Raw genomic sequence first — 25,641 nt, 5'->3', positions numbered from 1 at the left:
TGTATACGGTTTTTACTTTTGAGTTTATATTACTATTGTGTATAAACATAATAAAATTGGTTCACATTTATAATTATTATTATTTAATCGTAACTTAAACGATGCACGTATAAAATAAACTTTAATTACTATACTAAAATTTTTAAGGGCCCATATTACCCACCTACATTAATTTGTAAAATCCACGTAAACTTTATAAACTATGAATTTAATTAGCATGTTTACTGGTTGTCGTCGAAAACATTTAATACAATACCAATTTTACATTTATCAAATTTAAATGTCCAAATCTAAAATAAACAAATTTATATTTATTGAGTTTTTCAAAGCGTAATTTATAACTAAAAATTAGGTATGTAAGATGTATAAAACTATAATAGTATAACTGTATAGCTAAATGATTTTTAAATGTAGTTAACATATAGTAATCTTGGTTTTAAACAATTTAGGTAAATAATTATTAAAATAAGTTTATATTTTACTTATAAAAACTACTTTTATTAACTACCTATAAGGTTGGTACCTAATAAGAAAAATGCCTTATTAAAATGTCATACTAGTTAAATATACTGTTATTTTATGTTAAAAGATAGACATCAATCTTATGTTTACGACTTGGAATCCGTATCCCATCCCTAAATCCTAAAACAATATCGTGAATAATTCAACCGTCTCTTTCCCCTACTGCAGGTTACTGATCAAAAATTATTTTCTTCCAGTAAGTCTACCGCACCCCAATACTCCTAAGTCCTCGACGTAATGTTTTGAAATCATGCACATCGCAATAACCCCAATAATAATAATAATAATGTCTGCAAACGCCCGAGTTCCGTCCCAGAAGCTAGCAATAAAATGCAATGATTCTTCTCTTTTAATACCTATATACTCTCTTCTTAGCCAACAATTGAAGGCAGTCTCACAGAATTTTAATCGAACACGTTTTGTTCTTCCAACTGACCATGTGAAGTGTTCGTGAATAAATCACATTATAGTGAGTTACGAATCTTGATTCCTAGAACTTTTTTTCTTAAATAAATTATATAATATTTCCAAAAATAATTTCACAAACATATTATCATCTCATGTTGATAATTATTAAGTACCTATGTATTATGACTACCCATTAATTATGATTATAGCTTAATATGCATGTAGGTATATTATAATAATATGTATGTATTATTATTATGTTGAACATAAACAATTTAACTGTCAAAACCGATCGTGGCAATCAAAATACAATATTTTAGCCACAGAGAGATCGTATTTATTTGTAAACTTGATCCAATATACAATATGGTTAAATATGATTTGTATACATATTTTTAAATACAGTTTGAATTAAATTTAATATCAATGATATAAACGAACCATAAACAGATTAGGTAGGTCTATAATATTATTTATGAAATCATGCCCAACGGTATAACATATATTGTATCTGATATATCAAATTCCAACATTTCGAATTTCAAACTAAACATTCACACAAGTATACAATATAAGTATACACTGTGTCTGGCATATAGTGACTAAAACGAAATACTTTACATTTAAATGTGAGATAAAATTATTGATGATTCTCAATTAAGAATTTATTCTGCTTATATTATTTAGTATTAAATTAAAATAATACAATGGTTACAGAAACAAAAAATACCCATAAGAATTTAAAATAAAAACAATCTATATACTTATTTTCTAATTTACCGGTTAATAAACTATTATGTAACTAATAATACTGTAATTTGTAAGTTTTGGGAACTATATTTAAAATAGCTTGACAAAAAAACATGTCAGCATAACATTCAAATACTTGTGATTACTGATGATGATAAATCAATGTCGTTCACTGGTGACAATATTAAATGAAATAATAATAATTAAAATAGTAATTTATTCTGAAGTACCTACGACGAATAAAGAAGTTCACACATACTTTTTTATATAATTTATTTTGGATTGCTTACATGTTATTATAATAATAATATGCATCTGATTTTATCTGCAGTATATGTTTTATTATTTTATTGGGTAAGTACCTAGTTAGTTAATTTTAATAATAGATGGTATAAAAGTAACAATGACAAAGCTCAATGCTAATAATTAAGTTATGATTGACTGATTTCAAACAAGTAATTAGAATCACATTGTTAAAAATTCACAGTTGGATTTTTCGTATCTTTATTTGTTAAAACTCACGTACCTATTATCGAATAATAAAGGACTTCGTTATGACTTCGCGATATCGAATTTGTACAAAATAATATAATTATTTACTGTAACCAAATTATTATTTTGAAAATATGACACTTACTACAATAATTCTATTATTTTAAATAATTAATTTTATTTTAAATTCTATTATTCTTATTCTATTATTTTTATTTTATTTTAAATTCTATTATTCTAAATAATTGCACTAAACGTAAAAATGATCAAATCAATGTCCACAACAGTATCATACAAATATATATTGTTTATAAAATAAATAATCAAAATGTTAAAATAAGTTGAAAGCTAGTAATTTTAAATTGTCTAATACAAAATTAATATTATCACCTGCGGTATATAGACACACAACAAATATGAGATATGATTACTATTATAATATAAAATAGCAAACCAGATCCGCTTATCATGACACAGCTGCTTTAAAAACTGTATATCTTTTATATTTACGTAAGAATTTGATAATAGTAAAAATATGTATATAATATATACATATACGTATAGAGTCGTAAAATCGATTTGTAAAATGCAATATTATAATATGCACATTTCCCCGTGACGTTATGTTGTCAATATATGGTTTTATTTTGAATATCACATTGTGATTGCCTTTCTGACTTATATACGAGGTTATTTCATTCCTCGTTGCTGCATCCATTTATCCTATATAAGCGTTCAAATGGTTCATCAAATATTTTCTCTCTCACGGTTCATCGGTTTCATAGTAGCAGCTGGCCCTCCGGGGAAAAACTCAAAACCTGGTTTACCAATTCTGTTATATACCTATATAATATATTGTGTCATGGATATATATAAATTGACTACGACGACATGGCAACTTTTAACAAGCCAATTTCCGAATTTCTCTCCATCTCGCTCTTTTCGTCCTCACTCCACGGTCCTTTGTCCGTTTTAATCTAACCACACGCACAAGCACAGCATCTGAGTTCTAACAAGCTTCCTTTATCCACAAAAGGATTAATCGACCGTACCAAAAGTCAAGAATCAACCACCCAATTTTCCTGTCCAGGAAAACGATCGCAAAGCTGCAAGTATATATACTATATATAATATATATATATTATATATTGCAGTAAAGTTAAAAATTGAAAAAACAATTACCTGTTATAGCGTAACTACATATACATGATGAAAACAAAAACAAATAAATATATATTTATGCATATATATTATCATTGCTCCTCGTATTCCGAATTCGAAATGATATTATTCTCTACATCATTCGTTGGCGTGGCCAACTCGATTCTAAACGAGCAATGAATTGCCGTTTAGGGGCTTAGGATTTATTATCGAGCAACTGGTATGCAAATTGAAACTTACTGCCAAGGTCTTATCTTGTTAGATTAATACTAAGCGATCAGGTACCTACTCAAGTTGTAGTTTAATTATTCATCTTATACAACGCTAACCTGCGTCATTTGTACGTCGGAAGAGATATTACTCAAATACGATGCTTCCAGCAGGATTTATTAATAGTATAATTAAATATCCCTTATTGCACTCTACTTCTCCTTCCTTAAATGTAACGATTTTAAAACGATTGATATCATCAAGTGAGTCCCCTACTTGGATTGTATAAGTTTAAATTAGACATAGATATATAGTATTACAATATATTATTTCATGTGTAGGTGCTAAAAACCAAGTAATTTTGAAATATTTATGAAATATGAATGCGTATCAGATATATTTTACCTATTAGCTATATTTTATCGAAAATCATAAAAGTTTTTAGTAACGTGATGATAAGCATATTCAGTTTTATAATTTTTGGACTTTTTTTTCGAGAAATCGATTTGGCAAGTATTTTTGTACATGATGTACAGATAATGGGTCACAGTTTTTATCATACTGTTATTGAAAAAAAAAATACAAACTGTTACGGTCCATCATGGATCATTAAAACGATATAATGTGTTTTTCTATACCTACGTCGATTAAATTCTCATTTACGGAGCTGAGCGATTACTCATACGATAATGTTATAAATGATGTATGTTTAAAACTCAATAGAGCCTAGGTACTGCAACAGAACCTAAAAACGCTGGTTCTGGAACTTTTTTAAAATAAATACCGGGACCGAACAGAAATTTGTAAATTAAATAGGTTCTTTTAGGTGTAAAAATAAAATGATTGTACTTATTTATGATGATTCGTAAATACTATTATTTTGTATATAAACTATAAATAATTCACTATGTATTATCATCTGAGTTTTTTTTAATATTGTTCATATTATTAATCAAAGAACTATGTAAACCTCACATTCTGGATAAGAAGGTATTTAAAATTATTACACTTATCAGATTTTGATTTGAAAGTTGAGAAATTAAACTTATTTACAAATATTGAAAAGAAAAATAGAATTCAGCATTGTATGTGCTGGATAAAACAATTAGTCTTAAAAGTTTTGTACAAAACATATCGTTAAAATGACTCAAAATTAATAAAATATTGTTTAAATACCTTTGAAATAGAAGCAAATAAAATCAATTTTTGAAGTACTTTTATCAACTAAAATTTGCACATCAAAATTAAAAACCAAATAACTAACACAAATTGATTTATATAGTATATGGATAAATAGCGAAATTATAAAAAATAGTAAATTACGCTCAAAAGTTTTTACGTAATATGAATATTAGAGAAATAGATATAATTTTTTTTTCATTTAATACATATTCGAATACTTATTTTAAGTTTTAAAGTTAAGACATGAGTTGGATAGTCAACAGGGCTTTTGCGGAGTTTTGTAAAACACCGGCCGCATGGTACTTATGTACCCGGACATACGCTGTGACACCTGCAAATTTATATATTTTTGACTGAGTTTTATCTTTTTTTACGGTACTAAAATGATATATATATATATATTATAAAATATCCATGGTTTTTATGTTTATTTTATAAATGGGTTGAACTAATCTTTTGGCCTTCTAAAAAAGTCTAAAATGCTTTAAAAAGTTTATAAAAAAAAACCAACTGGGATTTTATGAAAACATTTAGGGATATGCCCAGAGGATATTAAACAAATTATTTATCAATCCTAATTTTTATTATATATATAATATGTACATTTTTTAATCGGAAGTCGATTTCTTTTTGTTTTACATATAGGTTAGGTTAGGTTAGGTTAAACCTACCTACTTATTTTACACAACGCAGTAACTGTTTAAATAATTTATTGAAAATTTAAAAATGCAAGTTCTGTGTTTTGAAAAATTTCTAAATTAAATTTATCACTTTTAAAAGTATACATATATAAAATATAGTATGAATTGTGTGATGGGAGTGACATCTACCCATCTGGGAATAATCGGTTATATTTCGCAATTAAATAAAAACGCATAATTGGTTATGACAAATATAACCTTACAAGTTACAAGAAAGTCCCAGGGGAACTGTGTTGTTTACAAGTTTATTAACAAACACCCGACGTCAGGTCGTATTTACGTTCTTGTTCATATCGGATTGGGTTTTATGGGCTCATATTCGTAAGCTTTATACCAGCCTCGTGGGAAAACTATATTGCCAAATGTTTGCGGTTCGATTTTAATTCGTCCCTCTTAGTGATAATTTTTGTCTCGGGTATTTTTATTTTTAAAATATAATATTCCGTTGTGTACTTTGGTAGCTACTGTGTACACTTTTTATACACCAATGGGTTTGGGCACAAACTATAACATGAGAACAAAACGGACAGTAAAAACATGATAATGCAATATTCGCTTCAAAAGTCCACCGGGTGTATGTATGCAGACAAAGCTTAAAAAACATAGCTAATGGCTATTCAGATACTTTGTTCCCCTATACGTTTCCATTACCTATATGCAGCATAATATAGGAAATCATATTATTGTTTAACGCTTTTCAAATGTTACCATGACAATTTTATATCATGTTTTATATGTGTTTGTTTGATCAAATTATAGAATCTATAAAACATATTTTATAAAATATAAAAAGTGTCAACGTTTTTAAAAATATGTTAAGAGTATTTTGTTTTCACTTTTTTCAGTGATAACTGCAGATAACAAATATATTTCACATGTAAAAAAATTTAAGAATGTAATATTCGAAATAAATAATTATTAATGAGAAAAATAAAATATAAATGAAAATTTATACAAAATGTTGACATTAAAAAATATAATAATATTACATTTTACTGCTTAAACGCATAAACTGCAAAATATTTAGTGAAATACACTCAGGATATTTTAAATAACTGTTATCATTAAATTTAATAATTAATAAATAAGTATCTAAAACTCGATATTTAATTTTTAATCTTCATACTTTTAAATACAAAACACTTAATTCAAATTACTTAATTTCAGATATTTATTAATTATTTCAAATAATTTTCCACTAATGAGAACTAAAAAAAATTAATTTATGTTTCTATTTATATAATATTTAAGTCCTACAAATCCCACGATAAGTCTTTTTTTTTTTTTTCACCTACTGAACTCTTTTGTAAGATTATTCTGAACATCTGAATTCAAACTATTGATTTTTATAATATTTATGGTTTGAATAATATTTCTTTATATTAAAAATTAATTAGATGATGATTATATAAATTTATAAAGTATAGCATAGAATTTGCGTCTAAAGAAATATTATTGAACATTAATTATTTTTTTTTTTTTAAATACTATTCTTTCAATAATTCGTTGTTATTATTAATACTGATTTTAATGTAATTAATTATTTTATAAATCGCTGGTTGAAAAAAATGTAATATTGCTGATTAAATTTACGTGTAATCTTTAAACTAAACTTTTTAGATATAAATTACGTTAAACAGCTATTGATTTTAATTACATAACAAAACTTGTGGGAATATCAATTATAATTTATAAACCATGTCTATTCATTAAATTTTACAATAATTCTCAAAGACACAATTCATAAATAATAATATGTTTTTATAGTTTTTACTTACGTTGTTAAAAATGTTTTCCTTTAAGTAAGAACAACAAAATATGTTTTATTCAAAAAATAGAGACCGATATATATCGATGGCTATGGTATATCATAGATAGAAGAGCATAAAAACATTTTTATTTTTTTGTAAAATTGAATTTTTGATGTAGAGTGCAAGGGATAGCAGTTCTTAGTCAGTTATTGATGGAAACATATTTCAAACTTTAAAAAAATTATTTATATTGAAAGTATATGTGATTTGGTAGTTTACGTTTTTCACATGATGAATTTATTACACTAAAAGTAATAACGGGAATTTATTTTAAGTATGTTAACATCCGATCATAAAATATATTTCTGTAAGTTCAAATACTACTATTTAGTATTTTTTCGGTTATATATTTAATAAATAGTTACTAAAAATCTTAATAAAATTCATATTGTTGCAAAATATTGATGCATAATTAGGTGATTTTGAGTAGATTTATTGTTCCTTATTTAAACTTGACACAATAATAGTATCACAATTTCATTATCGATGTTGAATGATGCTCTGAATTTAAGTCCTAATATTATTTTATTTTTATCATCGAGATCAAACATTTTTATTAAACTAAGTTTTAAAACTAGGTATATTATGGGTTTTATTTTCAAAAACAGTATCTAAGGTAACAAAATTCACTGTAATTATTGGTAAGTACAATTATACCGAATGAAAATATAAAACACGTACCTAATGTTCTTATTAAATATTAATAAAATTATTAAATACTGTATAAAATAATATTATGTAAAATAGCAACGAATGCTTTACAGATATCTGATACATACACTCTCTGCTATAGTCTGTATCTTGTAGTATTTAATGATATTGCAAATTGAATGTGAAATAGGACATAATATCTAATATCATATTAAATGCTAATGCAAAATAATTTCAAGGCACAAACTAGAGAGGACGTATTGTTATTATGTATTGTTATTGCCTATGTTGTGCCCCGAAAATGAGGGTATAACTGTGGCCTTCGTATTAAATTGTAGTCCTATACAACTGCTCGAGTACCTAATCTATTCCAACAGTAAAGTACTTTCCGAGTGAAATTAATTAAATCTAGCTTTTCTTATAAGTTAATTTTATAAGTGGATAATATTTTACGATGTACATTATGCTATACACACTAAGTATACTAAAGATAATATAATATCATGATAATATTCTCGATGACATTCATATATATTTTAATTAAATACCAAGTTTTATTTGATTAGTAAAAATGAGAAATTCAAAAATGTATTAAAAATAATAAATTATTTTAAAAATCAATGTAGCATTGTATTCGAATTTAATTTTCCAATGTTTTTTTAACTTTTTTTAATCAATACAAGACTATAATGTATATACATAAAAGTTACTATGGCGTCTTTTGCAACTTATTATTTCAAAACTTCAGACTAGTTATGAGATCGAAATGTATTATACAACATTTAAAACAATCAAAAATTATAAGTCATTCTTTAATTCTTGAGATATATTTTATACAAAAAGTACCTTTGCTTCAATTGATATTTATTAAAATTATAATAGAAATATTTTGTGTATAAATTAATTGTATCAAATTAGTTTACGTAAGTTAAGGTTTGGCAAAAAATAAATAAATCTGAGCCAATTTGCCATATAGTACATTTTGAATATAGATTTACCTCACATTGAGTTCCTAGGTCACTGTCATGGGTAAGCTAAATTTGAATTAATTTTTGATGCATATAAAAACAAGAAAAACAACAAATCAGACACAGTTTCTCAAGATAATTGATATATATTTACTATTTTTTTAATGAAAACATTATTAATATAATTATAATATATTATTCTATTACTTATTAGTATTACACATAATACGAAAAATGTAAATTTTTTTGCAGAAAACTTTGAATATTATGTTAAATTATTATTTATTATTATAATATTATTATGATATAGGTGTTATATGTTATTGATTTATTAGTTTATGTCACGTACCATTAAACTTTAAAACACTTTCATTATTTCAAAAACAGTTATTTTCAATAAAGCAAGGATAAATCAAATATATAGTATTAGGTACCCTATAAAAATGAGTATACAAATAAATAATAATTAACTCTAAGTATGAATACAATGATTGCAATGATTGTGTAATTGCATTAGATCATTGACGTCACGGTACAAATTAGGTATTTATTAATTATTATTTTTAGATTGACACCATTATTATATAATCATAATCAAAAATATTTCTTAACAGAGCTTCGTTTACGTAAAAATGTTTTTTTAAATACTGGAAGCGTTGAAAAATTACTTGTTCAAACATTATTGAAAACCCAATATCCAATATTATATGGGAACTTAAATAAAATAATTTAATCTCAAATTTAATTTCCCTTTTCACTTTTGAGTAATGAAAATAAATCTAACCAAGCAATTTATTTTGACATTATTCACCATTATATCTTACATTAATTTTATTCCCCATCCCAAATTATGGAAATTCAAATTTTCTCGCAGTACAACGCATGTCAAGAATATAAATGTAATGATGTGGAATATAATATACATGTCATTATTCTGCGGGACATTTATTTTAAGCACTGTAAATACCCGTAGGCCGTTCACAATGTCATAATATTACCTTGTGATATATATCGATGTGATATCATGAGTTATAACGTGGTAAGTATGCGAACATGGTTTTAAAACAAAAATCTGCGATGTGTAAAATTAGGTATTAGTATGAAATTTGAGTTTAGGTGTACGACGACGATGGTGATAGAAGTAAAATAAGAAGAAGAACCCATCTATTCTTCGGCGCACCCGTTCAACTTTACAAAATGCCGTTTGGAATACTAAACGAGCTTTGTGGAGTATAACACCTTAAATTGCATTACGTTAGACAAATAATACACCGGAGTCATCTTGTTAAAGAAACTCTACACTGCAAATCGGATTAAATTTTTCGGTTTATTATATTTTTTCGTTTGTTTATCAAAAGTTTAACGTTTCGAATTGAAAATAAAACATGATACGCTTCTCCAAATGAAAGTATTATGGTCCACGCATAATATTCTGCGATGGTTCGTTGAATGCACGACCGACCTAAGCATACACGGCGCCATATACAAGCTATGGTATTTACTAAGATGTACTCCATAATTATAGTTATCATATCAAATATTTATACTTACCATTAAAATAATTTATAAAAATCAAACAGCACCTAAGTAAAAGTATTCGTGAACCAATTTTTAACGTTTAAAACTACGCTACGGTAGTATACAAGAATTAAAAAAATAAAAATAACTTTTTCACAAAATCTAATTTACAGTAGTTTGTGTGGTATAGCTTAAAAGTTATAATTTCCACGATTAATATAAAACTAGTTGCTAAAACTATAATAGATATTTCAAAACAAATTTTTATCACACGCACAAATTTTTAGATTTTCTCTTATTATATTTTTACTCTCAGCGATAAATCTACAAGCATATCGAGAATAAAGTGCTTTATTCTCGTTTACTTAACTGTAATACCTATATAGCTACTAAAATTCGGAGGTGCTGTTAATTTGGCTGCTTCCTCACTCGATAGTAATCATATTTATCGTAATGTAATAAATGCTAACCGATTACATTTAAATATAATTATAATGTCTTGATTTTAAGCAAATAGGTATTTCAAAACATATAATATACTTATTAAATAATAATATATAAAATCATTGGAAGCCATTTTATTGACTTGCCCTAAAGTTCAAAATGTAACTCGTTATGTACCAATGTCATAATGTTTGATATGATGATGATGTGTGTTTTATTCGTACGCAATATAATTATATTAATTTTTATCATAAAATGATATATTCTTACTTCCTAGTTCCTGTGACTTCTACGACTTTACATTTGCTACGGTTCCACCAAGTTGGCGTAAGGGTCCAATAACTCGAAACTGCACTTCTTGCCCATCCTTCTTCTGGATAAAGAAGAACCTATACAATTAAAAACAATAATTAGTAAAATATATATATATATATATTATAGGAATAAGTTGTGATTTCAACTGTAGTGATGACTGTGATGTATGTTTAAAAGTATTTCTTGGAAAATAGAAAATGTTTAACTCCACAAGTCATATACGACATTTCTTGTAAATCTGAGCTCGGATAATACAAATTAATATTCACATTCGTCCATTATAATTTGAAATAATTTTGTTCTATTCTACCGTATATTTTTAAACGTTTATTAATCTGTCAACATTTAGGTTTCATAGTACGAGCAGTTAATTCGACCAATAAACATTTTCATTTCGTATAAAGAAGAATATTATATTCACTATTCAGTGATAATATACAGAGATTATAAATTAAAATAATTATCAGAAGTTTCAATATTTACGTAGTTTGACTAAAGTCTATGTAAAAGATTATAAATTATAATATTTAAGTCTTAAAGCAGAGTTTGAATGTTAATTACTAGCGAAATTTGGGAACCAACAACTTTTTTAGTGTTTTTTAAGTAAAAGTTTCGCCATGTTAAAGAACCTAATATAATATTATATTATTGTATCTTATAAAATAGTGTAAGTACCTACATAAAAAAATTTATTTTAAACAAAGTTATTACAACAACTGCACTCTTATACGTTACAGTTGACAAAAATGTACACATTTTTAAATCATATTAAAATAATACACTACCCATCCACATAATAATAAATAATAATTCACACGAAGACATAATACAGAAAAAGGAAAATTTGTAAGAAAATATTTTGTTTGTTTAACCGCATTTGATTTTAATTTAATCGATTGGTAATTTAATTTTAAATATTAATCACACTTAGTTAAATGAGTGTTATTCGTATTTAATGTTACATTTTATGTTATATTAAATTTTAGATACTATACCCAAAAAGAATAAAAGGAAGCTGACGGTAAATAATGTGCTGTGTGAATGCGAAAATAACAATAACAAATCACTAAAAACAATGTCAATCTGTGTTGCGTAATACTGTTGGAGTCACCTATCTTTTACACCTAAAATTGTTAAAAGTCGAAGACATTACTTTCAAAAGTCGTATTTTCCCAGCGCAGTTTATCTTGATTTAGGAAACTATAAAGTGGTAGACCAGATTTCTTGTGTTGAATTCGTAGAAAATTGCTTCAAGAGCTCGTCGGTAGTACAAATATAGGGATATATAATAATATATTAGTAGAGCAAAATGGGGATCAGACGACACTTACATTAGGCCTAAAAAAAAAACTTTCGCAGTTCGTTTAAAAAGTTTGTTATTTTCCGGTCGGATCGAATGGTTGGTGCCATCGGAGATTTAAAAGAAGACGAATCGTTTTAGCTTCACATTGACTACTAAACCATATTACACCGCACACAAGAAAAATGGAGTCACGATACTTAAGATTTAAGATGAACCATAATATAAACGAAAGAATAATAAACATATAAGATAACCCCGCAAGTATAAAAAATAAGTAATAACGAAATAAATAATAATAATAATAATAATAATACGGGGAAAATATAATACAAAATTGGAGTTTCCGCCGGAACTGGCTGATTTGCAATTAGGAACGTGAAAGGAAATAATGTTATGCACGGCACAGGCCCAAGGCGATATGACTAGATGTAACATTCGTCGACAGTCGTGACGGAGATGGAAATCTTTTCCACCCGATTTGTTCCAACTTGAAATTATCAAATATCCGATTTGTACTGAGGTTTGCGGCTACACGCAGCCTCCGTAGTATAAGGGTAGAAATAATAATAATAATAATAATGCAGGTAAAAAAAAAAAATCTTAAACATATATTTATTGTCTCGTCCCATCTAGCGCAGAGTCATGAAAGGTTTTACAGGAATCCAATATAAAATGTGCTCACTATATAAACGAATACACAGATATATAAAAATTTGAAATACGTATAATGGTGGTATGTAATATAATATTAATCCAATCGTGAGTTAATCGATTATTATGAAGAAAAAAACAGCGTCTATTTTTAACATACTTAAGTACAAAAGTAGATTATAGAAAAAATATTTGGAAAGACGTATCGTAGCACTAATTACAGCGCGTGCATGTTCTGAATTATTATTCATATAATGGTCTGAGAAATTCTAATTGATTTTATAGCCGAGAAGTTCATGTATTGTAGTCACAGTTTTCATTATCATGCGGTTAGTTGGCGTTTGAACCGCCTAACTTATCAACACAAAATAATTAATAACCCTCCACGACAAACATATTTTTAAATGCCTAACATAATGTTTTAAACTAGGAAACAATAAAAAAAAAACGTGCTAATACGTATATAGAACTATGTGCTTCATTAGAATTTATAATTACATATGCAAGTATAATTTACATTAAATCGATAAATTATAACTTCTTTCCCTTCTACTTTTCACATTAAAATATTAAAGGTGTTGATTTATATATTATATATACATGTATAAAGAATAACATAAGTATTTTAATAAAATAAAACAATAAATTCATCATACATATTAAAAAAATTTTATTTTCAAAGTTCATATATATATTACATAAGAAAGCCAGGTATATTGGTCCCTTAATTTAATGTTAGGGTGAGCGTTAATTCGAGTAAATGTTGGTAGGTATATAATCCTGATTTATGAATTCTAGAAAAACTTTGTTTTGCCTCCAAACAACTTAAAGCAAATAAAAAGTGTTTTAAAAATAACATCTAAGCAAAATAAGACAATTTTTAATATTTTCATTTTCGTTCTTATTTTTTTCAGCTAGGTATTTATGTTTTATTCGATAAATGCTAAATACCTGTACAAAAAAGATTTAAATATTGACAGTTAAATATTCAAGCAAACGTCAAATTCATTTAATAATGACAATGAATTCTAATATCATTAATTAGTATACATTATACGTCATGATTGTATAGTTCAAGTTAAATTGAATATAAACATGAGATATACACGAAGTTTTCGATTTCATGTTCACTGAAGTTTGTAAGTGTTGTAACTGTTGTAAGTGCGTAATACACAATTTGTATTGAAATGCAAATAATATAACCAACGGCCAATAATCACGTAGTTGAAGCCTTGAATAATAATTTTAGTAAAAATATACACAATTTAATAAATAATTAATTAATTAAACATAAGTAAACGCTATTTTTATGATAATACTTAGGTACCAGATATCACTATAAATTACTAATTAATTCAATTTATACTTAGGTAACCGTAACAAAAGTAATATTTATTTATATTTGTTATTGCTATTAATCTAGGTATTATTTTTATGACTCTTTTACTATATAGTATTGTGTAATTACTGTATTTAAATAAAACTTTGTTATAATTGACGTGGTATTAATTTAAAAATGAAAATGACGATTCACATAAATTTATATATTTTTACCTACAGAAATTATGTAAATATGCAGCACTATATTGAATATTCAGAATTATAGTGAGAGTGGTTTTTATTACAGCTCTAATATTTACAATTCATTTTTACGCAGAACAATAATTTTTCGAGCACAATGGTTTTATAAGAGCTTTTAAAAAGTTTCACGCTGAAAAAAACCGTTGCACTTTTATATTGGTTAAAAATATTTTGAATACTTCAACGCCTTAATATAGGTATTTAAGTATTTTAGTTGATAGTTATTCGTAAACACTAGACAGTAGACATAAATAATTGTACATAACTATTACAAATTTTCAATTTGCAAAATTTTTTTTTAATATATTTAAAAATGAATAATGAACAAATATAATATTTAGGTATTATCAGTTTTCAGTTTTGTTAATCAACTTAATCAAGGCAGTCGATTCACCGCATTTTCTTCGAGTACAATTTGCAGTTTTATTTTTAGTAGATATTTTGGTAATAATAGAATTATCATCAGACGTAGACTACATTAATAATATTTAATTAATTAAAACCAAAATTTTACCTCTGGCAAACTAAAAATTAAAATGTTCACCAATGTCTGTCACAAATCTCATACTATTTTTTGTTTGTAAATATGTATTTAATATACTGTTAAATGTACTTAAATTATTAATTTTACACATTATTATTGTTTAAAATCTATTACGATGTGGAATAATTATATAATTATTCATTTTTGGTAAATTATATATGATTCAAAGATCATGAAATAAATAAGAAGTACCTAGGTATACGTGAAAAAAGTTCGAGAATATTTTTTTTAAGCAAATCTAAAAAAATTTAAAGAGTATTATATATCGATTAAGACATTTAAAGTTTAATAATGTAATGTGATATTGCATCATGCAGTGAAATCGCTTAAAATATATAAGCTCTGCAAAGTCGTTTTTAATCCACGATTATCTTCACAGTTTCTGAGTTAAATAAAAATAGAAATCACGACCACCCTATAGTAGTTATATAGTACTGGGCCACCCAACGTGAATTTTACCATCGTATTTATTACTCGTAATACGAAATATAATAAATAATATGTGTAGGTAATTCACCAGTGATTATAAATGAATTAAATATGAATATAGTTTGATATACTGTCGCTGTACTTCATATACACATATTATTATAGTAAGATCTGTGTATCAATTTCGACCATCAAAATATTATAATAAATTATAATTGTATTGATGAAAGTTTCACTCATGAGTGAGTAATTTTTTTGAATCTTCGTGTAAAAATGTGAAAAATAAGAAAAAAAAATATTATGCTTATCTTACAAAACAAACAATGTATCTAGGTTTGTAATATAAATCGTTCTGCAATATGAGAATTTAATATGAAAAAAGTGTCATAAGTATATGTATCTAGTAACGTGAGTTGTAATAACAATTATTACGCTACAATCGAGAAAGCTCCGAAAAGCGTATTTGTCACCGAGCTCAAACATAATAATAATATATAAGACATAAGCCATTTAAAAACATATTTCTGACAGCGAATTCCAGATGAGTACAACAACTACTTTTGCTTTACACGTGCGATTTGTCATTGTCACGGATTATATGGCCAGCGCAGCTCTGGTGCTCTTCGGGAATATGAACTCTTCGGTATAAATAAATTACTTTTGCGCGCTCATAGTGTCGCCTTTGAAATGGAATTATTTATGAGTTTATGGCGTATAATAATATATAAAATACCGGTATCGTATATACGCGTGGTGATGTTGTTATCATTATCATCGTCTTCGTCGTCATTATCATCATCATCGTGACTATAATTATTATTAGTAATATCATTATCATCATCATTATAATTATCATTATGATTATTATATTGTGGTGGCATTATCATTAGTAACGAGACAGCTCATCGGATTCGCGTGTGTTACCGAAATTAAATCTTAACCCAAGCCCCGAAAAGAATTCCCAATTCCCACAGCTGAAATAAAATTGGCCCACGAGATGCACGCAGATAAAACGCATTATTATAACAAAAAACGTTTGTGCTTTTCGTTACACACTTTGTGATAAAGAAAAAGGCAATTAACACAACAGTCACCGCAGTTATTCACCAAAGTTGTCTCGTGGAGATTGGAATGCTCTCGAAAGGGGATGGTTGAACCCCAGACGTTGTTTAAGCTATCGCGCATGCACAATACACATGACATTAAGTATTACTATTTTATTTAACGTTTTCATTCGTACCGTATACTGTAAGGTATACTTTTTCAATGTCAGACTTTTAAAACTGATTGATGGTGATATGAATGTAGGTATACCATCAAGTTCTATTTTTAAAATTTAAATTTTCTCTCTAAACCATAGTACTTATGGTATTATACGAAATAATTTTTGATTTGTATACAATTTAAAAATGACTGATCTTTGTTATACATTTTTACATTGTGCATATAATATAATGATTTTAAATTAGCATCTAGACATTTTATTTTTTAAATGTTCAGTCATTAAAACTAATATTTTAGTAGAAATAAATATGAATTAAGTTTACTGATATCGATAAAATTCTTATAATTACGAATTTATAATAATTGTATATGAGATATAATACATATTATTATATATATATATATTTTTTTTTTTTTTTTTTTTTTTTTTTTTAAATAAACTATGTATATATTCTATATCAAAATTACTAAATGTGCTTGTTGTACAGATTGTTTTTGAATAAAAAAAAAAAAAAAAAAAAAAAGATCATTATACTGTGTATAACTTATAAATACGATTATTTTATATCATGCCCAGTTACTTAAATTATTTTGTTTCTATGACTACCGTCTAAAAGCATTGTTCTTTAAATTGTATGATCGAAAATATTTTTTTTTTTTTTTTTTTTATTACTTTAAAGCCTCAACAACTAAGGTTATTAGATATTTTATTTTATTGTTCTTCTTATAAGTATTTATAGTTCAAATGTTGAAAACATTTATTGAAATTTCCAAATTATTTTGTTGGTAGTTAAAAACTTATAAAATGTTCAACTTCTATAGCTCAGAATTGAAAATGTAGAACATGGATTTAAGAAGTTTTTTTCTATAGCTAATAAATTTAAAAAATATATAAACACAGTTTATTTTAAAGCTATTTGAAGTTATAATTTTGGAAAAATTACATACTTTAAATATACAATAGAATTTTCAAATGCAATTTTTTTGACAAAAAAGAATCTAACCCACTATAGTTATAAAGCCTGTAATATAATAAAATATGCCAACGTTATATCCGATAAGCCGTTTTCGCTAAGAATCGTTTTTTGTATAATTACCTACAATAATAATTATTTTATATCATTGAATTCAAATTTAACAAACCCAAATCCAATACATTAAAGCGACTAGTCTTTAGACACTTAATGTATAGCATAGAATTATCTATTTAGCCGCCTTTTTAAAAATTGCCTTATTATGAGTTACGATACGGAGAAATATCCATATTAAGATGATATACATACATTTTACTTTTTTTATTTTTGTTAATACTTTACAAAACTTAATTTAATAAAAATATGTATATTCATTAGCATTTTAATCTTTAAATAAATTTAAAAAACTGAACTTGTACTAAGAATTTAAATATAAACACATATACAAAATGTAATGTTAATTGATTTTTAGTCATATTATTTTTTCGTTTACGTTTTATTTTGGGTATATCCGTAAAAAAAAAAAATCAAAACATTGTAAAGAAATATATTGTAGTTATAATAATATACATCCAATATTAAAAAATATAACCCCAAAGTATTTTATATACTAGTACAGTAGTACCTTCAAAATGAGAGTTTTTCATTAAATGTATTTGTTGAAATGAGAAATGAAATCCCATTGATATATTATTTTGAGAATTTTTCTTTGAAATGAAAAAATATAGTTACCTACCTAATTTATAATTCTGAAATTGCGAGTTTTGTAGAAACCACATATATTTTTTCAATGACCTAATTTCTATATTTTTTCTTATCCATCTAACTTTTGATTTATAAAACACCAACAATAATACACATTTCTAAAACATTATTTTTTTGATTACTTAGTGGCTACTAGCTAGTAGCCTGTTTACCCATTTATGATAATGGAGAATAAAAGTTAAATATGTTAGGATTTTGTTTTATTATTTAAAATTTGTGATTACAATTAATTTCAACAATTATTTGATATAAATATATAATATTGAGGTTACTTAAAAGAAAAAAAATAAGAAGATACAATAAAAGAAGAATATACAATTAAATTAAAAACCTGTATGGTTAAAAGAAGATAATATATATTCAATAATGATGTTTTTTTGTTGGTTTGAAAGTATATTTATAGCATCGGATATTTGAAAGTTGTCGGATGTTAAAATTTTAGTCGATAAATTATTATTTAAATTATACGGACTTTTGTGTTTGTGTTTTCAAATCTAAAAATTCAGTAACTTTAATTTCGACTAAATTCATATAACACCCTTAAAACCCTATCATTCAAATTTAGAAGGTACCTATATAATATATCATGTGGTATATAATAAGAAGTAAAAAAACTAATCGAAAACCACTCGATATACTAGGTGGTAGGTACTTGAATAAAAGCAATTTTTGATTTCAATGGTTCCATTCAATTTGAATTAGCTTTCCAATTTACGGCCTGTAACCACTAGGGACAACGACAGATAGAAAATTCTCTAAACAATTTTTTTACCTCTTACATTTTTTTTAAACGTTAGGTATAAATATATTTTTGTATTAAAAAAAAAGCGTCTGGTCAGGTGAATAAAAACCCAAGAGACTTTTCAGTGGTCTCTCTGAATATAATTGAAAATGTCACCCATGAAAAACCGTTATCATTTGTCGCATAAGTTTGTCCACATACCCCCCTAGGGAATCCAAACACACATTTCTTATATATGCGACAAAACAGTAACCTCGTACTTGTACTCGTAGTCATGTATATTATATTATAGCACGATGGGTTGATAATTAAAAACATTTATAAGTTTAAAATTAGGTACTATGGTTTTAGTTTGTGATTATAGTTCTGAAGAAATATATTTATAATCCTTTTTAATACCTAATACTATAGTAAAGTTATTGATTTATCATTTTATCTTATTAAAAACCCATATTTTTCAAGCAATACTTTTTAATATTTTGTGTAGAATAAATAATTTTTAATATTAGGTTTATAGTAATTTATTCAGTCAATCTTAATTATTTTAAATACTTAAATATTTAAATATTCTAAATCGTTATTAATTATTATACTCGGATTATTATATTTTATTACTTTTTTCATTATAATTAGATTCAGATAGTTAATGATTGATAATTTATGACTGCAATATTTTCAGTAAGAACATGCGATTTTATAGTATTTGAAAACTATGTTGGTGTAAATGAGAAAAATCACTTCTCCAAAGGATTTGCTTACAAGATATTAAATTGTCAATATCGTTAAGCTGCGGAATGCTACTTGAAACTTTTGAAGCACAAAAAAATGATAATAGACAAAACTAACCAACTGAAAACCCTAAAAGAAAACAAGTATACCTTTGTTATACTGATAATACATTCCTCATTACGTTCGAAATCTAAAAATGTACAACATTGTAAAACAAAAACATTCCTTGCATATAACTACGATTTTATATAGGTACTTCATCGAAAATCTAAAATATCATCCACTTAAATTTTACAAACGATCATTAAATTACCTTGTAGTAGATGATGAGATGGGGTAATTTTTTTTCCGGTACTCTATAACAATTTCGGATCATAGGAAATGTTATGCAAATCTAATTTAACATTGCTGCAGAGTGTATAATGAACGACACTATACTCTATACGTGCGGTAATGCGTCATCCCCATATACCATGTATATACCATTAATAAGCATACCTAAAAGTAAATATATATATATATATATATATATATATGGGGTCGCTGAAATTTATGTAACATTCTCCTCTCGGCGGATCTTTTAAACAAAATCCTACCCACAGTGCATAAATATGTGCCATGGATAACGACGACGATATCGCGCGATATCGCGATGGTCGGTAGATAGGGGAACGGACTATCGACCCCTAAGGCCTATCGAGGGTGTTATTTTTTTGTCTTTTTCTAACACGTTTTGTTTTTTACATCTAGTTCGTCATGCCTTCCGGGGTGTATGTTGTGTGAGCGTGTGTGTAGCAATTTTGGAGGGTATCGGACCTATTACTGTGCACGAAACAATAAAATATACACTGCAGCAGAGACAATGCGCTACATGTTGGATATCATATATCCAATTTCAGTGTGCTGAAAGTAAAAACAAAAAAGGGTTGTCACGTATGTGACAGCGTATAGGGAAACGGTGGCTAAGAAATGGCTTTTCGTTTGTGCCCCTACGATGCAGCACTGCAGCAACTGTAAAGTCATGCGTTCACCCCATATACATAATAAATGTATAATATATTCCAGAAAATTTTACTACACTTTCAAAAAATTGATATTCCTTTTTCAGGCGCCGTGGTGACCGAGTTGGTGGTCGAGACAAGACGCACAATCGTACACCTCAGTAGAAAATAGTATTTTTATTGTTATTATTATTATTATCATGTGTGCATTAGATGATATATTATAAATATATATATACATACTATATAGGCAGTATATTTTTATTGTTATCGCCGCAGAACGAGCTGCAGAATGATAATAAAACTATACTGTTTATTCGCAGGGTAACAGCAAATGTGATCACAGAAAAGCACAGAGGTATAGACGCGTATACCAGCAGTGTTATGAATTAAAAAAACGCCTAGACAATAGAATATTTAGGTTAAGTAGGGCTTAAATATTTATTCGAGAAATGTGTTTTATCGTTTTTATTTTACTTTTCACGTTTTTTTTTTTCAATAAACAACCAAGCGTCTCGCTCGAAAATCTATCTTTGAACAAACAATTAATTAGTGAGTTTCATCAAATAAAATAATTTCTTCAAATAGCTTAAAAATATTTTCGGATTCTCTGTTTAAGTTTATTATTGATTAAGACAAACCGTATTCCCTTCGGTAGTCGATATACTAAATATGAGAAGAAAAAAAAATCTATATAATATCATGTTCCAGCTTGCTGCAAACAACAATAAAAGAGGACAATAGTCGTCAGTCGATAACTGTATGGGATGCTGTCTAAGAAAACAATATTATTATATAATATAACATGAAAATGATATAGTTATTAGCTACTATAGTGTTATAATACGTATATTGACATAATAATATTTTCTTTACTCAATACTTTCAAACATGTCATATATGATAGGTACGTAATATCTAAAATGGTCTATTAATATTATATATTATATTTTTACAGTATTAAATAAATCATATTTTAATTTGCATACATTTTTTTTAAAAACGTTTATTTTTAGTTAAATTCATAAATACTCATTTATTAAGCAAACTTTTAAAATGATTAATGAAGTTTACTAAGGAACAATAGGTATTTGTTATTTATATATATATAAGTTTTTGATATTACAATAAAAGGGAAATTAAATGACCTTAACACTCAAGTGTATATTTTAAGTCATACTTTATTGAGTAAAGTCATGTATTTTTGTTCCTTTCATGCTCCCTAATACAAAATAATATTCTTCAAGAGTTTTCTTTATTGAAGAAAATTATGCTTAAGTGAATAAATAATAAACAGGGTAAAATTATGTGAGTTTGGCAGTTCAATTTTTAATCTTGAAAAAATAAAATGTTAATTTATCAATTTGTTTTAAAAAATCTATTGTGGAATTTCTAACAAAAAAATAAAAGTTGTTAAATTTGCAAGACGTGATTCACGTCAAAAAATTATTTTAAAGCAATTCTTTAATAGTTCGTTATATGCCTATTAATGCATAAATACAAACCTTCAAACAATCATTGAAGAATAAACAAATAAATTAAAATTATTTGAATAACTATGAGCTTTTAACAGTTTCATTGAAAATCGTCGGATTCATGCACTCGATTTACTTGAAGCTACTTAAAATACGTACCTATATTTATATTTAAAAGTCATAAGTCATAAACTCATAACTATTAACAAAATTACATGGGTTGGAAACCCGGAAGTATTAATTTATTTTTTATGTATACCTTTCAGGGGCGAACGCTAGAAAAAAATTCGGGGGGAGGGGGGAGGGTTGAAAAAATTTAAAGTAGATATTCATAAATATCGTATTATTCATACTGTATTACACTTTTCCTATTTATTTTAGGCACTTATACTATATACATTATACATATACATATTACTTATCATAGATTAATAATTAATTATTAAAATTTGTCAATTCATTTTAAATTATAAAACAAGATCTATACGTATCGTTTTTTTGCCATTATATCAATGAATTTCCAATAGACGGTAATTACACTCATCATTTGTCTACATTACGTACATCATCGAATTGGCAGACACCGATGTCGATCAGTTATTAATAAGTTATAACACTTATAACATACTGTCATATTTATCATACATTTTAATGGTAATTTTACTGTATACATTAATTTACAAACCCTAGGAGAAGGGAAACTTTTTAATAACTAATAACTTATTTAAATTGTTTTGAAATTTTATTAGTAATACATTTATAGGTCAGATAATTTAAACCCTCAAAAACCCCCCTGCGTTCGCCCCTGGCACTTTTCAAACATTCATATGACTATTCAAGTAGGATCATGTAAAACCTCAAAACATATTTTTATTTTTATAAGATTCCATAACCTTGGGACTAATATCAATGTAAACCCTCATGTTAAATATATTTCAAATTTAAAAAAAAAACGTTAACCTATTTTTACTCTACATACTATCATGAATATAAGATTATAACTTTTACATATCATCAGGAAGAATATTTTATATTATTCAAATGCAAAAGTGTATAATGTGAAGTTAATACCATTAGATATTTAGACTCAAATAGATTAGAATGTTTTATACTTTTTTGAATCATTAATTATAAGCTGCTATGACATGATAAATTAATTTGGTAAAAATCTATTTAATAATAAATAATGCATACTTAAAAAAAAACAAGTTAAAAACACTATACATTTATAGTAAATATATGGCTATAATTATAAATTTAAATGAACGGAAAAAATGTTATGAACTATAAATTAAGATTTTTACACCAAAAAAAAGCTCAAACAATTTTACTTTATTGGAAAATTGAACACATTTCGAAAGTTTTTTTTATGTTTCCATTATAAAATGTAAATCTACAGTTAATTTTAATTTTTCAGTAAATCGATCATCACTCGGAATCATTGATTACATGCAACATAGTAGGTATCCTAATAAATTAATACTGGTTGAAAAGATTCAAATATCTATTTTTACAAATTACAATACTTACTGCAGTAGTCTTAAACTCAGTCGAAATTTTTTTTATAAATTCCTATAGATTTAGTTAACTAATAGTTTCTTACAACGTTTTTCAAGTCTAATTAACTTATCTTTTTTATGGTGATAATGAAGCTTAAAAATGATTTAAAACAATGAAATGTATAGAACTACAAAACCAGTTTTAATCTGATATGGAATGCGCGTGGTCCGTAACAGTGTTGGTGAAGTTTAAATAGAAATTATTTAAATTTATTTTATTGAGTTTAAAAAATGACGTATGAAACATTGTAATTTTGATATCATAATAATTTAATCGTGAAATTTTGTGACTTAATATTGTATACATATATTATATCATTACAATTATTATTAAATTATAATTTATAAGTTATAGCATTGGTATCGAGTGGTCGATAAATAACACATAGCAAATGGTTAATCGTTGCTCCGACGATGAAGAATTAAAATCGAATTTCGATTTATGATAATGTTATCGTCACCATCGCACGCGTATAGGGTCGCATATTTTCGCGGTCAGAGTGCAGCCGAAAATGTTAATGCGACTACTTCACGTGAACGTTGCAGTGTAACACGATTAATATGCATTATATGATTTAATTGAAAATAACTTATTCCACAAACGGGTGGAAAACAGGTGACTTACTTTGTTCGGATATCCGTTGAACCGCATGATTTTCCGGCACGACTTTCCACGGTTTTGCCGGTAGAACGCCTGCACAGAGCCGCCCGGGCTGTCCCCCTGCAAGTGCTGTTGTACCGGCGCCGGCGATTTCGCCTTTGACTGTTTATTTTTGCGCCTCGCTCCCGGAAAACAGCCGAAAACTGTGGTCCCGCAACAGTCATCGGAATCCTTCATCTCCAGACGTACTATGAGAGCGGCCGCACCGCGGTCTCGTCTCCGTATGAGAAATATATTTTCGTCAAACTTCGAAATTGGATTTTCGATGCGGGAAAAAATTCGAAAAATCGATCAAAAACCGATAACAATATTGTTATGGTGCTATAATTGTTGCCGTCTATCGCTCCGCAGTCTCGTGCGACCACCTACGGCGATGACAAGATTATACGCACAAAGTCCAGTGCGACGGTGGTGACTATATAATATTGTTTTAATATTTTAATTGTTATTGTTACGCGGTCGCGTTGTTCGGCGGCGTACGACCAGACGACGGAAAAGTTGGCCACCGCGGTGGGTACTGTGCCGACTGCGACTATCGGGAAACGCGCTTTTCCGGCGCGGCCGGACTATCGTCGGGATGATGGGCTTTTCCGCGGTCGGGCCGTCGCGCGTACTGCTGCGTGCGGAGCAGAGAGCACACGGTCGGCGGCGCATCTTACCGACGCGTTGCCACGGGCGACCCGCGCACGCCGCGGACGACACCCTCGCGCTCACCCGCTAGCCCAAGGTCGACCCGCTGATGCTGCACCCACATGCACGCGACCCATCCGATGTGCGGGGCGGTAGTAGTAGCGCGCGGGTCGGAGTAGCACGTTATACCACCGGTGGAGGCGGCGGTGGCGTGGGGTGGCGAAAACTCGAATTAAGCCG

General features: G+C 27.2%; 1 protein-coding gene across 1 annotated transcript in view; it reads right to left on the bottom strand.

Moving 5' to 3' along the window:
* The window catches only part of LOC107173365 (uncharacterized), a 45,462-nt gene extending 20,070 nt beyond the window's left edge, over positions 1–25,392 (bottom strand). The window contains exons 1-2 of the mRNA XM_015523880.2: positions 24,736–25,392; positions 11,089–11,207 (exon numbers count right to left, since the gene is read on the bottom strand). Of these exons, the coding sequence (XP_015379366.2) occupies positions 11,089–11,207; positions 24,736–24,948 (332 nt within the window). The 5' untranslated portion in view covers positions 24,949–25,392. The remainder of the gene's footprint in view (positions 1–11,088; positions 11,208–24,735) is intronic.
* Positions 25,393–25,641: the final 249 nt, after the last annotated feature.

Source organism: Diuraphis noxia, unplaced genomic scaffold, assembly GCF_037042655.1.
Source record: "Diuraphis noxia isolate RWA-SAM2 unplaced genomic scaffold, SU_Dnox_SAM2 contig0003, whole genome shotgun sequence".
NCBI classification, from domain to species: domain Eukaryota; kingdom Metazoa; phylum Arthropoda; class Insecta; order Hemiptera; family Aphididae; genus Diuraphis; species Diuraphis noxia.
Note: the sequence above shows the minus strand (reverse complement) of the source record. Positions and strands in the feature narration are given on the sequence as shown.